Source organism: Stegastes partitus, unplaced genomic scaffold (assembly GCF_000690725.1).
Source record: "Stegastes partitus isolate 25-593 unplaced genomic scaffold, Stegastes_partitus-1.0.2 Scaffold181, whole genome shotgun sequence".
In the NCBI taxonomy this organism is placed as follows: domain Eukaryota; kingdom Metazoa; phylum Chordata; class Actinopteri; family Pomacentridae; genus Stegastes; species Stegastes partitus.
Window position 1 is genome coordinate 620,734 of NW_007577912.1, and position 16,707 is coordinate 637,440.

Consider the following 16,707-nt stretch of genomic DNA (forward strand, 5'->3'; position numbering starts at 1 on the left):
AGTATTGACTGCAATTCCTCAACTTCAGGTGCAATACTGTTAATGTAATTTAAACTGTTTCCTAATTTACTACTTGGTCTATGTCTCTTTTCATAGTACTTGTTATTTACGTAGTACTTTTATACTTTTGTTTTACAGATTTTATTTAAAATTTCTTAGATTAGATTTCAAAATTTATTCTTATTCTTGTCTTGTTGTTGTTGTTGTTGTTGTTGTTGTTGTTGTGTACCAGTCTCATTGACCACACCAAATTCTTTGTGTGTGAAAGCTCACTTGGCAATAAAGCTTTGCTGATTGAGACTCTGACTAAGTGTACATATTGGAATATTTAAGCTTCCTAAAAGTTTTTCCTGTTTTTACTTTTACATTTCTACCGTCTGACAGAGATAAACACAACAGAGAAACTTTTGACATCCTTCTAACACCAGTGAAAGAATAACTGAACAAGTGGCCTCATGTATTAAACGCTATGAAATTATAAAATGCAATATAGTGTATTTCTGCACCTTCAATTCAGAAGACTGGTGTACTAATAATAACTGATCCTTTACTGAATGTTCATGAACTTACACTGATGATGTCTTTTGTGCTTTCTTGACTAAACTGTTGGCAGATTTGCAGGATTTCTTGGCAGCAGTCTCTCCATCTTCTGCCTCCTGCATCACGATAGCCATCTCAGCCTTCAGCGCAGCTTGGAGAAACCCCTCTGCACACTGCAACACACAAGATCGACAGTTATTGTAAAGAGGGCAAAAGTAAAAAGATGCAAAGCTAAGATCACCAGAAGAGAATCGTACTTCAGCTTGACTTTCTGTCCCCACAGTGCACGCCAGTGTCCTGCAAACGTCTGTGACCCGCTGCCTCCTCAGAAACGCAGCACTGTCGTAAACTGGGGCAGCAGATAGCGCGAAGCTGAAGATGAGGCAGAGAGATTCGGTAACTTCTGCCCCTAACTTGAAACCTGCTCCTCCAAGAGTGCAAACACATTCAAAGATCTGTGAGAGACAGATGGGCTCAAAGTGCGAGTGAGAAACATAAGGTGACTGAAACACGCAGCGGGTCAGGTTTAGCAGCTCTCCTTCATAGGGTTCCTTCTCATTTGAATTTGCTGAGGCTGTGTAGGAGTGAGTTTCCAGTAACTGAAAGTAGGCCGTGAAGAACTCGTGGCCCTGCATCTCAGGAAACTCCCTGAGCTCCACCAGTTTTCTCAGCGTCACCATGGAGAGCTTCTTCAGCCTGGTGTTGCCGTTGGACAGGATGGAACACGCCGTTTCCCAGACTATACTCAGGTCACGACAGGACACGACTCCTCTCAGGGCGTCAGTTATGATACCGAGCGTCACGGCAGTCAGCGACTCCAAGGCAGCAGGTGAGGACAGCACAAGAGGTGAAGGGGTGAGGTACGAGGAGGCACACGTGGGGGAGAAACTGAAGCACTCCAGCGTTACAGGCCATCGGTTCTGCGTGTGGATACCCAAAGCATGTCCCTGTCCGGCCAGCATGGCGATATGAGTGTACAAGATGTTGCTGAGGTCCTGGGCCAGGTCTATGAGCTCCTGAGTCAGACGACTGAAGATGAACGGCGCTCTGACTCTCAGAGTGTGAAGCAAAGAGCACAACACCGCAGAGACCTGTCCGTGGATGACGTCACATCCTGGAGCTGCTGCTACACGAAGCAAACGCACCGCCACCCACTTACTGAAGTCTGAAATCAAGAGGAGAAATCAGAGGAGAAAGGAAAGAGAAACACACAACTAAATATGCTTTGATTTTTTTTTTTTAAATCTCTGAAATCTTTTTGCAGTTTTTTGGCAAACATCTCCTACCAGTACAGCTCTGTGTGGTGTCTGGGTACTCGGCAGGCTGGCAGGCAGGGTTGGCAAACATCAGAGACGAGGATTTGACTATATGCTGCACAAAGTCTAGCAGCATCACACAGGCCGGCTCTGAACTGGACTTCTTATGTAGCCCGAGAGCAACTGAAAAGAGAAAAAAAAAAAAGAAAAAAGAACAGTCAATGATTAGTTGAAAAAAACAAGATCACAATCTGGGAATTAGAGAATTAGAAACCTTCCCTGTTATGCTAAAAAAGTTAGAAGAAAGAGAAAACACACATTTCTGCTTCCCCCTTCTTTGTGAAATATGAGATCAATTTTGATCATAGTCCAAATGTATGCGCTGTTTCTTTTTTGCCCCTTTGTCCTCTTTTAAATTAGATTCATCATATTCACTTTATTTGAATTACATCATACTTTACGCTTTGGCAATGTTGTTAACCTGATATTCATGCCAATAAAGCACATTGAATTGCATGCATTTTCATACCTAACTTGGAGCACTGAGGTTAACCAACCAGATGCTTTTGGATATTCCAAAGTCCAGGCGCAATAAAAGAGGCTTTGCAGTGGCCACCCTTAATCTTTGGAACAGTTTCCCTTTTTATGTGAGAACTGCTCGGACTTTGGAAACTTTAAAGTCAGTGCTTAAGACCCACCTCCTTTTGTTGACATTCGATTCAAATAGAGTTTGACACCCTGACTTCACCTCTTGTTGGGATTGAATTTTTTGATTATTTTTCACCTCATTACTATCACTCAGAGGTGTCCTTGTGTCCTGGTTTTAATTGCGTTTTACATAATGCTACTTTAGCTGCAACGTGGCTCGCCAGTTCGTGTCCTGGTGAGGACACTGGAATCTTTCTGCATTGAGTTTGCATGTTCTCCCCGTGCAGCGTGGGTTCTCTCCGGGTTCTCCGGCTTCCTCCCACACAGTCCAAAAACATGTTGAGGTTAATTGGTGATTCTAAATTGTCCGTAGGTTTGAATGTGAGTGTTCTTGGTTGTCTGTCTCTAAGTGTAGCCCTGTGATAGACTGGTGACCTGTCCAGGTGAACCTGCCTTCACCCTGAGTCAGCTGGAATAGACTCCAGCCCCCCATGACCCTAGTGAGGATTAAGCGGTGTATAGATAATAGATGGATGGACAATGCTACTTTAACATTATAGCATTTTGTTTTGACTTCTGTTGCTTTTGTATTTCCCAACAAATATCGTGCATTGCATATCATTTGCAGGGAACAACTGTGGGAGGTGAAAGGGACCTAAACTTCATATGGACATTAGAATGAGTGCATTAGTGACATTTTAACCCATAATCTGTTACATCTGCACCAGCACTGGCAAGACGAGTCAAGCAGGCATATTAGACAGTGTCAACCAGTAAGCTTTGACTTAATGCGGTACTGTCAGGGGTTTCTATCATTGTGAGCACCTTCTCTATGTGCTGACATTGTCTACTTACCGACATCCACATCTGTCAGGATCCTGTCAATGAACTGGCAGAGGATCTGTCTTGGTTTCTGCACCGCCTGGTCGTACTCAGCAGCGCTGGCACTGACAATACCAACATAATGTTCCGTTATTAGTGGATAGATGAAGTGGAAAACCCTTTTTGTTTACTACAATAAGTCGCTGACACAAAAAAAACCACTTCAACAGAAATTATTCACACTGTTGACAGTTTAGCTTTAGCTTGTAACTCACCTAGCTAGCTCCTGAAGAGCCGGTATCATCGCGGACATCTCCAGACCTTCCATTTTTGCAACTACTCGGCGTGTCGCTGTTTAAACAACTTCAGGACATTAACATGAAGGACTTTTTAATAAATAATTTTAACCAGAACAAACACACCTCCACGTTCCGTCCATCCTGTCAAGTGTTTCGAAAACTTTCGCTCCAAAATGACGTTTTTTGTTGTGGTACGGCAGACAGTGAGGGTCAAAACACCCAAAGACAAACGGGAAGCGCAAACTGCTCCCCCTATAGGAGCTTTTGGTAATTACTGATCTTAACAGCATATTCATTTTTTAAAATGTACTTGTTGTGCACACACGGTATTGTGGTGCTTTTTGTGACAGCTTTCTTTAATGTATTTTTTGTTAAATTGTGTATTTCTGAATTTGAGTATGTTGCAAAATGACTTCATCGTGGAAGAAAAGAAAAGAAACTTGGTCTGTAATCATAATTCACTTTGCAGCTTTTTGAAACAACAGAAACATAGCAAATGCTCCCCTACTGCGGTCCTAAAAAGGCACTAGACTAAAAATATAAAATAATTTTAAATATAAGATACAAATACTTCTACATGATTAAGAAATCATGACCTAATTCTCTTGCTTGTCAGTTGCTTCTCAACTTTGAAAAAGATATTTTTACAGTTTATGGCTATATCATGGCTTCAAGTACTTTTTGTTAGCCAGGATATTTGGTCTAGTAAATAATATTGTATGTGCATTATATATGAGACAACCTTAGATTGAATATTAAGATTAGTCAGGTATATTTGTATTATATAATGTTGTAGGGCAGGGGTGTCCAATCCTGGTCCTCGAGGGCCACAGAGGTTTCCCTCTTCCAACACACCTGATTCAAATCATCAGGATCGTTATCAGGCTTCTGCAGAGCTTGATGACGATCCTGGTCATTTGAATCAGGTGTGTTGGAAGAGGGAAACATCTAAAACATGCAGGATTGTGGCCCTCGAGGACCAGGATTGAACACCCCTGTTGTAGGGTCTTCACTGTAATCTGATTTAGGCAGATACATTTATATACAAAATAATACTGCCTTTTACTTAATATTAGTCAGAAAAATATGTTTCATAAATAATATTGAGAGGATTGAATTACATTTTTATAATATATAATATTTTCAAGTCTTTAACCTTAATATTTTTATGACAAATAATTTAGTATAATAATCGTGCCTTTGTATAACAATAATAATAATAATTATGTTGTAGTGCCATAGCCTTAATATTTAAGTTATCCATAATGATTTTTAAAATAAATAATATTGCAGGTCTTATGTATTTAAATTACTCAGGTAAATATATACACAAAACAATTTAGCCTTTAACTTAATATCTGAATTAGTTAGGTATATTTGCCTGATAAATAATATTCTTCGGTTTTAACTTCAATATATAAATTAGGCAGATACATTTACATAATAAATCATATTTTAGGATCTTACAGTTAAGATTTTAACTTTTTAAGTGGATCTGTAACAAACTTATGTCTCTTTTGGAAAGAAATTTGGTGCAATGCTCTTGTAAATGTTCTGTATCAATAACAGTGACTTCACATTATGTACTATATACTTTAATCAAGCTAGTTTCACCTGTGAAAGTCTTAAAATAGACAAAACACACACACTCACACACATGCACGGTTTTTCATCACCTTTAATGGAATCTTTTCAATAATTAAATAGCAATATTTAATGCACAACATTTACAGACTTAAAGTGTTTGCTGAAAGAGTGTTTGCTATGTCTTCTATCATATCACAGAAGAAGTAAATAGAATAGTAATATCTTATTAAATATAATAAAGCAAAGAACAATTAGAAGCTTGTTCTGTAAAATCACATAAATAAATGCTCTGCTGATGAGAAAAGATTTTTAGGTAAAGTTTACAGTTTTTAAAAGAACAACAGAATGCCTCGTTCTGTCTGGTGATTACCACAAAGTTATATGTCAAAGAAAAAGATGATTACAATGATAATAAAGGATGAAAAAAAAAAGAAATGATATGCATATTGGTTGTTTTTCTTTAGGTTTGTTCATGTCTGTTTTAGCGGTCGGCCTTTTTCATTCCATGACCCATGAGGCAGGCGAACAGCGTCAACACCATCTTGGGATTCACCTCCACCAAATCATCGGGCAGAGCGTAGACACGAGCGCCGATCTTACGAGCCAACGAGATTGCATACCTGAGAGGGGAACAGGAGGAGGAGAGAGAAGTCAGGGGACGATGACAGAGTAACATAGTCATGGGAAAGAATAGTCCAGATTGTGTCTTTTACTTGGCATTGTTGTGTTTATCATCGTCGCTCATTCCTTTTCTGTCTCCTTTCTTCACCATGTCCCACTTGACTGAACCGGGAGCGATGACGTCGATCAGGTCAAACACTGGCAGACTGGTGCTGATCAGCTGGTCCTGCACAAACCAAAGAAACAGGGTTTAATGCACATTTAGTGATATCATGTTTTTGTTTTTTTTCCCCCCACACTTACACACACACACACACACACACACACACAAACCTTGAAGCTGTTGATCTGTGTTTTCTTCTGTTTCTGGCTCAGCATGGTGTTGACCCAGTCCAGGATGATCTGATCTCCGACCCTCTCTCCAGTGCCCAGATCTGACAAAACCATAACTGTGTACCTGAAGGACAACGAACAAGACAAATAACTGAATCCGTACAAGCAGCAGCTGAAAAGAAAAAGACCAAAACAATACACGACAGCTCATCTGCTCATACCTCCTCATCAGCTGCCAGACCAGTGACAGGGTGTGCAGAGGACTCCCTTCATTTATGTTTTGTCCTCCAATTCCAACCAGAGAGAACTGAGCTACCTCCCTGCCCAGCTCCACTGCATAGTTACAGTTCTCCAGCTAGGGTAGAAGACAAAAAAACTTTACTTTTGTTATCCAAGGAACACACTTTTCTTGCGGTCACAGGCATTGTTTGCGTACAGCACCTTCTTCATGTTTTTCCCCAGGACGGGATAAGGAGGACGGTTCACTCTCTTCCAGTTCACATCCACATTGACCTTTTCATAAAGCTGCAGAATCACCAGAGCATCACACAGGTCCCTGCAAACAACAATGACACACAATAACAACAGCAAAAAATTAAAAAAATATATCACACCAGTTTATTCAATTGGTATTATTTGGCAGAGGAGAAATCAGATTTTCTTCTTGGAACTAGGAAGTATGGTTAAAAGCTAACATTTAGTTTGATTTTAAATTTAATCCCACTATGTTACAGACTCTGTGTAATGGCATTTAAGGCAAAGAAATAGATGCATCAATTGTATATTTAGTATTTCCAGAGTAGATTTCCAATATAAGGAGAATGTACTGAAATGACAGTCTTTCAAATCACCCGTTTTGGTGTTGAAACAAAGTTGTTGTTTTTTTTAAAGTTATTTTTTTGATAGCACAGTGAGAGAGACAGGAAAGTGGGGGAGAACATGTGGGAAAGGGCCATGAGCGGGATTCGAACTCATGACCTTCACATCGGGACTGCAGCCCTGTACGTAGGACACCAGCTCAACCAGGTGAGCGACAGCGGCATGTTGAAATGAACTTTTGCTGCTCCAAGTGGAACCAGTTACAAAAAACAATCAAACTCAGTGTATTTATATCTGTATCTTCTTTTAAAAATATGGTGAAGCAGCTTTTTATCGAGTCCTGTACCTGCTTTTAGTGTATTTTATCTTCAAAGACTTTTATTGTCACGTTTTGTTTGTGTATTCTTTTCTTATGGATGTATTGTATTTTCTGCTCTGTGCTGCCTCTTGGCCAGGCCGTTATTGTAAATGAGAACCTGTTCTCAATTAACCTACCTGGTTAAATAAAGGAAAAATCAAAAAATAAAAATAAAAGTGCAGTATTTTATTTTTTTTAAAAGTAGCTACATTGTCATACATGATGCTTAAAATAAAACAACGTAATATCTGTCCTCTAAACTTCAGCTTAGGTAAAGGGAAGGGGAAAATATTGCAGGCCAGTATATATGTATTTACAAGTCATTGTATTCGGTAAACCTGTGACATCTATTGCAATCCAATACAAAAGCACTGACATACTTTTTCTTCATTTTCAGTTTTTCTTTACTGTTTATAGAGTTGCTACTGTTCAGCCTGTATGTATGCTGCACATATCTCATAGTGTTGATACTGTTTGCTCTGTTCATAGTGTGTATGCAGTTTATACCACTTTACACTCAGCGTATTAGGAGGAAAGCTTAAAGTACTGATGAAAGTATGTACAGAAAACAGAAATTGCAGCAAGAGCCTTATGTAAGGCACCAAACTTTCTACTCAATAAAAATGACCGTGACACTAACAATGATTACGACCTGTATGTATGCGTCACCTTTTAAAAGCAAAGTTAGAAAGTGTGTAAGTATCATCTAAAACTATGAACACACCGCCCCTATCTCCATTCATACAGCCACTTCTGTATCATTAGCTATCGTTAGAAATCTTAAGGTGACTCACACTCACATATAACTGAGGGCATACCTGTAAAGATAGTTGACATGTGGAGAGACGCCAAGAGAGTTCATCCAGTTGCGAAAGGTTTTCTCTTCTTTGGTCTCTGTTGGAGAGACGCAAAGATGCCATAAACATTATCACGTTGTCTACCAGCTGTTTGGCCACATGTGCCACGCCTCGAAACACTCTTCTTCTTGGACTTTTTATTGGTGTATGACTTGTGTGACAAGCAATGAATGTGTTTCATCCACATATGCTGAACGTGTGATGTTGAAGCATAGCGAGAGAGGCATCTCACCCTCGACGTGAACCGTCTCGATGCCATTGAAGTGACTCTTTTGCAGTCCAGGATGCATGTTGTACATGTTCGCCACGAAGGCCATGTTCAGTTTGCTGTTTCCAGATGTGACGTCCAGAGCAGAAACAAACTGCCTGCAGTCCAGTTTGGCCGCCTGCTGCAGCATCAGCTCAGCTCTGTGCTCCAAATTCCTCTCCTTCACATATACACAAACACATACGTCTGTAAAAATCACGCCAGAATCTAATAACATACGCTCTATCTGCAGAATAATGACAGATATGTAAACAAATCATTACATTTGGAAGCTATGTGACCACTAATTCACCACTGAAATCAAACACAGATTCTATCAGGTTTCATCAGTGAACTGTGCACAATTTTCAGCTTCACATTTTCCTCATGTTAATTTCTCGCTGTGATTTGAAAGCTTTACCAAAACAAAGTGACTCACATTGAGGCCATTCATGTCAATTTGGACTCTTCTGAATCCATGCACTTCTTCTGAGGCGATCTGGCTCAGCAGGTAGAAGTAGGCCCGCGAGTCCTTCAGTGGCACAGACACAGACAGAGTTACACTCACGTCTTTTTATAATTAATGTTTGTATTTGTGTGTGTGTGTGATCTGCGTGGCACCTTGATGTCATCACTGAAGTTGCTAATGGTGTCTGTCCCGGCGTTGCGTAGATGATGGTTGACCCAACGGAGCAGCAGCTCCTCCGGTGACAGAGACAACAGATCGTCCAGTTCTTCTCCATGTAACAGGAGGCTGATCAGACCTGGAGACACAGAACTGCTGTTAGTTTGCTATTAAAGCAAAAGAGATTAAATGGATCCAAAAAATGGATTTATGCCTTGTGACAGTAAAACTCTCCATTAAAATGAACAGAGTTTAAGGTTTCGTGGGAAGAATTGAGAACATCTGTGTTGAATTGTAAACGCAAAAGAGCTGATGTACATTCATTGATTAGGAAACAAGTTTGATAAACAGTTAAGTTCAAATCTTAAGGACATCTTAAGTGTTATTAATGTACAACATTTGTAACACATTTGTACATCATTTGCACGTTCTGTTCTTTTGCACATTTCTGTATCTCTCTCATATATTCTTAGAAATTTGTTGTCTTTTTCTATATTATATTTTCTACATTTTTATCTTACTTTATTTTACCTACATTTCATACCCTACCCTAATATTCTGTGTAGTCTTTTTACTTGTTTACCCCGTTGTTGAATATTGCTGCTGAATACAACTGAATTTCTCTCTGGGATTAATAAAGTCAGTCTAAGTTCACAAAAGCTACCTTCTCCTCATCTGAACACACACACTCAGATGCATCAGAGCTGACATGAATAGTTGCTCAGTTTATTAGCAGAAATATTCTCATGTTTAAGCGCAAATGGCACACAGTCACTGATTACAGTAATGCTTTGCCGCTTGTGTTTATCTTATGTGATAAACTTATGTAAATTGAAGATATGTGAACGTGTAGATACCACAGTGGCTTCTCGGACTTTGTGATAAGCATCTTCATCGTTATCTAACAACTGTTTAAGACAAAAAAAAATGATAACAAGCAAATTAATCGATACAGGGGTTAAAGTCCCCAGAATATACAGTAACTGCTTTATCGAACACCATAAGATAATTGCATCAAAGCTAAAGGACATCTTAATAATAATAACTAATCAGATTTATATAGCACTTTGCTAGCTCAAAGACGCTTGACACTGTCAATTATTCATTCACATACATTCATTCTGGTAGTGATAAGGTACGACTGTAGCCACAGCTGCCCCAGAGGCGTGGCCTTGAGCAATCCATTCATACGCATTCACACCAGGCAAGGTGGATGAGGCGTCTTGCCCAAGGACACAACGACCATGAAACAGGTTACGGGGCGGAATCGAACCGCCGACCTTTGAATCATTCACCGACTCACTCTATCACCTGAGCCACAGACGCCGCCTTAAATGTTATGAATGTGGAACATTTGTCTAAATGCAGCAAAAAAGAAAAAACAACAACACTGGGCTCAAATGTGATCACAAATACCCACTAACTAACTAACTAACTAACTAACTAACTAACATGCTAGACAGAAATAAGCTTAAGCTGGTTGCTATCGCTGTTCTTTTTGTTTGAATGTTTCCTATTTAAAATAGTCTTTTTTCTCAATTGTTACTTTGTTCAAAAATCCTCCCAAACAAACCCTAAATTATAAAATTTAGTTTAAAGAATGTAAAAGTGGACACCTGCGTAGCAGTCAAGGTTTTCCCTCACACACATTCCCCCACTGTTTCCACATACATGTACGTAAGGAGGAGGTTGTAGAAGTTATTAAATTACTGCTGATACTGTCTGATAACAATGAAAACTAAAAAAAAAAAAAATCTTTACTTTATTTTCATTGATTTATGTTACCTACAGTAAGATGATAAATTGTTTTTCTGCTGCAGTGAAACATTTATGCTCAAGATCTAAAATTGCTTGTGTTGATTCTTATTTCAAATCTCTCGTTGTATAAGTCATGACACCGATATTCAGAACAGGTGCTGCATTCCAAATGGTTAGTAGTTTAACTATGAAGTTAATGTGTGTGTGTGTGTGTGTGTGTGTGTGTGTGTGTGTGTGTGCGCTGACCTTCATTCCTGCTGATTTTTATATCAGCAAAGAGGCCGACCTTGATAATCTGCCAGATCATTCCCAGGACCAGATGAGGTTTCCCGGCCATCAGATCATGAGCGTCGATGCTCACCACCGTGCAGCCGATCGCTGAGGCTGAGTTCAAGGCCAAGACCACATTATCCTACAAATGTATAATATTTTAAATCAGCGTGTTTATGTGTGATCAAAGTTGTGTCAAACAGCAGCATTTCTGTTCAGGAAAACTACAGCCTGACTCCACCAAATAATAACTAACCTATTAGAAATCAAACACAGGGCTGTAAACTCGTTAATGCTGAACATGAATGTCGATTAATGGCATTGAGTTAAAAAAAACAAACAAATGAAGGTCAAACATGTAAGACTGCACTTTTTAAAAATTTACTTCCCCACCAAACATGAAATTGCCGAATCACAGTAGATATAAAACAGATACGAAAAAAGCAGAATATGCAGTAAAACAAAGTTAATATATTACAGGCTCTTTTTGCAAAGTCCAACATCACTGAACAACTAATCTTTTCAGATCTAGACGTTTACTGCCTACAGTATGACTTTCTTAGCTGGCATCCGGATGTATAGTCCCAGAAAACTACAGATTAGCAGTTTGCTTAATGGATAGCCCCCCATTTAATTCATTTTTTAATAAGCTAAGTTGTAGTTTACACTGTGACAATCCTTTTTACAATTTTACATGTTGACTTTTTGTTTTTTTCCCAAATTGCAATTAATTCTACTGTCGTTATATGTGCTTTTGTAACATATGCTTCTAAGAAAAGTGCAAGTTGAGGGCATTGATACCACTCTCATATGAGACAAGATAAGATCAGCGATTATTAATCCTACAGCGGGGAACTTTGCAGTGTTACATCAGCAAAAAGGAATAGCGCAAATGTGTGGGTAGCATCAGCAGAAAATAAAAATCCACTAGAAATATAAAGTATTGTTGATATTGTACAGAATTTTTTTGTGGAAAATCAGATATTGCACTGGTTCCTCTGGATGTGGAAAATAAGTTTTGCAAATATCTATATATTGAAAAACAACGGCCTTCCATGAGCAGAAATACTCCTCAGCATAAAGCAGCTAGACTAGCGCTTACCAACGATTCTTTAAAAAAAATTCACGTAGCAGCACCTTTAAAGATCATAAATGAGCAAGTCTATCATATTAATTTAAGTTGCAACACTAACATGATGATAATAATCTGCTGTGTGATGTTTAAAGCTGTAGACAGTCTCACTGTTTTCTCGTACCTATGCTAAGCTAAGCTAACCAACTGTTATATTAGTGGTGAAGATCTTATTCGCTAACTCTTGCCTTAATACATGTGTGCCCACAAGAGTTATAGTCTTTAACAAACAGTATTTGCTAAACATAGGTGCTATGGATTTACTAAACTCCCAAAAACCTGCTGATTGCTTGGTGGTTAGAAAAGTTTCTGGGTTAGAACCTGTGAGTCGACTGGGCCTTTCTGTTGCTGGGTTCCTCCCACAGGCCAAAGACATGCATGCAAGGTGAACTGACGAGCCAAAATGGACGACAGGTGCGAGTGTGAGCATGCACAGTTGCCTCCTGTGATCCTCTGAAGGATGAAGTTCATATAGCTAATGGATGGATGAAACTCTGCTACTTACTCTCATCGTGAAGGTGGTGAGCTTCTTGGTGTTGATGACTCTTTCGTCGATTGTTTCGGGCTGAGAGAGGTTGATCATCTTGCTGGAGGAAAGTGCAAGCAGATAAAAAACTAAGTAAGTCGGTGAAATTACAGCCGATTGAATAACCTCTATCATGAAGTGAAACGCCTGAATCCAAGTGAGCATGGTGGATAAGTGAACCACTATAAAACTGCAATAAAACACGATCACACCATTCTCACTTTAACCTTTGTTACCACATAAAAATCAAAAAACTGTTAGCCTCACTGTGCCAGTCAGCACAGTGTGTGAAGCGTGTGTGTTCTACCATAGCAGGATGCCATCGCGGACAGAGGAGAAGAGGCTGTCATCGTCTGGGTTCATGGGCAGCAGATGTTCGCAGTCTGGATCTTTTGCCAAAGATTTGTTGATCCACTTCACAAAAGCTACCTTCTCCTCATCTGAACACACACATTCAGATGCATCAGAGCTGACATGGATAGTTGCTCAGTTTATTAGCAGACTGCAAATATTCTCATGTTCAAGCTCAAATGGCACACAGTCAGATTCCAGTCATGCTTTGCCGCTTGTGTCTATCTTATGTGATAAACTTAATTTAAGATATGTGAACGTGTAGATACCACAGTGGCTTCTTGGACATTGTGATAAGCATCTTCATCGTTATCTAACAACTGTTTAAGACAAAACAAAATGATAATAAGTAAATTAATCAATACAGGGGTTAAAGTCCCCAGAATATACAGTAAATACTTTATCGAACACCATAAGATAGTTGCATCAAAGCTAAAGGACATCTGAAGTGTTATTAATGTACAACATTTGTGAAAACTCAGCAAGAATTACAGCTGCTGAAAAACACATTCATAAACACCTACAGCGACATTATAGTTTGTTATTGACAATTTATTAACTGTTAACTTATATACTGAACAGAGAGACTTGGCGAAAAGCATTCAAAAATGAACATGAGTTTAATTAACTTCATTTAAACAAATATTGCATGACATTAATCTGATCACCAACCTGCTTCAGTTTATTCAAACAACTAAACGTCCTTTCTTCCATCATAGATTATGGTATTTCCAGAAGAGTTAAATACAATGAATTACTCCAGCTGCACAATGAAAAGGTTTTGACCTGTTTCACAAGGTGCATCCATATATATACATATATACATATGTGTGTTCCATCAGATCCTGTGACCTCCAACTTTCCACTGTTGTAGACCTTATTACATATTTTATTGTATTAGTGAAAATTATGCAAATAAAATATCTGTCACAACTTTTAATTGTGGATGACTGACCACAAAAACCCTGAAAATAGGCTAAAAAAATATTACATTTTTTAGTCTATTTTAATTCTGTGCCGGCATTCTGTATTTTTTTTTTCTCTTAAGATCTGTTTTTGCCTTTCTTAGACAGTTGATAATGAACAGGGAGAAAGGAAAAGGCTAGAATTGAACCAGAGATGTTACAAATATGCAAAATGTATGTCATAGTCTGTATGACTGGACCCAATCAGCTCCAGCAACATGCATGTAACACTGTGAATTTATAGCATGTGATATAGTATGGAAACAATAATAAAACTGGATATTCAATGCACGGACCGGTCACAGAACACAACGTCACACTAAGGGAAATTGGCACAGCTTGGGAAATGTGCAAAAGCAGAATATTTTTTATATCCGGATGCTTCAAGGAGTCTGTACGGTGTCCGAAAACACTTCTACCATATTGGAAGCTTTTCATTTTTTAGTAAACCAGATGCTTAGTTGTGTGGCAAACTAGAAGTAATCATCACATAATGTGTATTCTCTCTTACCACGGTAGGAGTGCTGTGTTCCCTCGTTGGAGATCCTTGACAGTCCTCCAAAGGAGCAGATCCCATCTCTCCTGGTGATGCTTTTCCTAAATGTCTCACTGAGCTGTTTGCTCTTCAGTTCTTGATAGATCTGACCACAAACAGACTGTGTTACTTGGCGCCTGCATGGCTGGATGGATAAAGTTTGCGCATTTATCTGGACTTACTCCGACAAATTCCTCAAAGCTGATCTTCTCGTCCTTGTTTGTGTCTCCGGCGACGAAGGTCTCGATGATGTCTCTCACCTGGTAGCCCGGCAGGTAGAAGCTGGCCTCCCTGAACAGCTCATGAAGCTCATAGTCACTCACGTAGCCGCTGTTATCGATGTCTGGAGATAGACACACAAAGAAATGTACACACATATACAGTAAGTCAGTTTGCTTCATCAATAACAAATGGATTAGGCTAATATTTACTGGTGAATACAGCCCATATGATGAAACGGAGAGCAAACAAAAGTCATTTTGTCATATAGAAAGAAGAGAGTCTTGGTTTGGACGTCACTACTTCAGTTAATACAGTTATCGGCTTTTAGTTGGAATCGTTTTTGAAAGAACTCAACTTTTTACACCAAGATAAACAATCAGTCATTATCATTATTGGAAACTTTCTCCTCCATACAAGCTCAAGTTTCCTGTGGACGAATATTACATTTTTAGATGCTTGGCTGTTCCCAGGTTTGTTCGGCTTTTGAACCAACATCTTTTTCTTTTCACAAGCTATTATAATGTCAGTTGTCTGGGATTTTTGTCTTATTCATTTGAAGGATTTCTTTTACAGGCCCGATGGTACCACTGTGTCCAATATCGCACACGTACGTTAATAAAACTGGAAATTTCAATCAAATTAGACAGAAATTAGAAAAAATATGTTCCTTATTAGCCATAAAACAAACACAAATGGTCAGCATGTGCTTAAAGAAACCAAATGTAAAGCCACACTAGATCTAAAATATACAAAAACTCTATTGTGCCACATTGGAATGGAGTAGAAAAATCCTATTAGATCATTAGACACCATTTTGCAATATCGTAGTGGAGTTAGAGATTAAACAAAGTGCCATATTTGATCCAAAATATGAGTCAGACTGTTCAAATGAAGGTGAAATTTATTACCAACCCGGGCCTATAAAAACATTATTAGACAACATTGGCTGTAATTAGACAAATGCAATGCAATATTAAGCTACTGGCTTTACTGCAGTCAGATAAAACACAAAGGACTCTTTATTTATTTGGCCTTTGTTAAACACAGTTTCACTCATTTGTTGTTCATCAGAAGAAACAAGAAATAGATCTCTTTTAAATTTGCTTACAGACTTTCATAGTCTCCAGAAGATGAACTCAAATAACTTTGCTCTGATTTTAACCAAAGCAGCACTGTTATTTTGACATTTCTGACAGTTATTAGATTGGTCACGATGCAGTTTGGTTTAAACATTCAAACTATGGTGCTCCACTGACTTTTATTCTCATAGTATTATCATGTCAAACCTGCAAAATATTTACTAAAGCTTAAACAGCACGGAAATAGAAATGCAAGGCCTTTATATATTATAAATGCGTAAATGTTTAACATGAAGGTCATTGTCCACCTCGAAGCTCACCAGGATCACATATCATATCATAAAATCCAAACTTTTCTGCATTTGCCATCAAATAAACAAGTTCCATAATTCCATGCAAATTCTTTCATAGCGCATTACATTAACGAGAACCAGTAAAATAAAGTGCCACACATGATTTTGAACTCCACAAAATCCCTGCCTTTTTCTCTATTATTCATTTTCTTTTTAAAATTTTTTTATCATGCAGTAATTTGCAGGGAATATCTATTTCATATCGCTCGCTATTATCAGCATCTTTTTGTAATTACAGCTGATAAAAACTGGCTCAATCTGAAAATACCTCACGCACACTAAAGAATACACTCAACAACCCCCTTCCCAGCAATAAAAATCACTTATGTAAGAGTCATACTTTATGGCCGGTAGTAAAAATCTTACTTTGGTCAGAATTCCCGTCAATACAATTGCACTGTGAGTGTGTGTGTGTGTGTGTGTGTGTAACTGACCGATCTTATTAAAGGCCTCTCTCAGGTCTTCCAGGTCGTCTCGGGAAATCTGCGTGACGTAATTCTCCAT

The 16,707-nt window shown here is 38.6% G+C and overlaps 2 protein-coding genes across 2 annotated transcripts in view; both read right to left on the reverse strand.

Moving 5' to 3' along the window:
- The window catches only part of atr (ATR checkpoint kinase), a 23,381-nt gene extending 19,729 nt beyond the window's left edge, over positions 1 to 3,652 (reverse strand). Inside the window, exons 1-5 of the mRNA XM_008280113.1 lie at positions 3,542 to 3,652; positions 3,300 to 3,391; positions 1,827 to 1,979; positions 798 to 1,705; positions 571 to 713 (exon numbers count right to left, since the gene is read on the reverse strand). Coding sequence (XP_008278335.1) covers positions 571 to 713; positions 798 to 1,705; positions 1,827 to 1,979; positions 3,300 to 3,391; positions 3,542 to 3,594 — 1,349 coding nt within the window. The 5' untranslated portion in view covers positions 3,595 to 3,652. The remainder of the gene's footprint in view (positions 1 to 570; positions 714 to 797; positions 1,706 to 1,826; positions 1,980 to 3,299; positions 3,392 to 3,541) is intronic.
- A 1,610-nt stretch (positions 3,653 to 5,262) lies between these two features.
- Positions 5,263 to 16,707, reverse strand: pls1 (plastin 1 (I isoform)). The gene is made up of 15 exons (XM_008280114.1): positions 16,638 to 16,707; positions 14,732 to 14,892; positions 14,526 to 14,655; positions 13,006 to 13,138; positions 12,678 to 12,759; positions 11,017 to 11,182; positions 9,009 to 9,151; positions 8,827 to 8,919; positions 8,373 to 8,568; positions 8,102 to 8,177; positions 6,548 to 6,662; positions 6,328 to 6,461; positions 6,107 to 6,230; positions 5,866 to 5,999; positions 5,263 to 5,772 (listed from the first exon to the last, which is right to left on the reverse strand). Exons 1-15 carry the CDS (start codon positions 16,705 to 16,707, stop codon positions 5,634 to 5,636), a joined length of 1,896 nt encoding a protein of 631 aa, XP_008278336.1. The 3' UTR covers positions 5,263 to 5,633.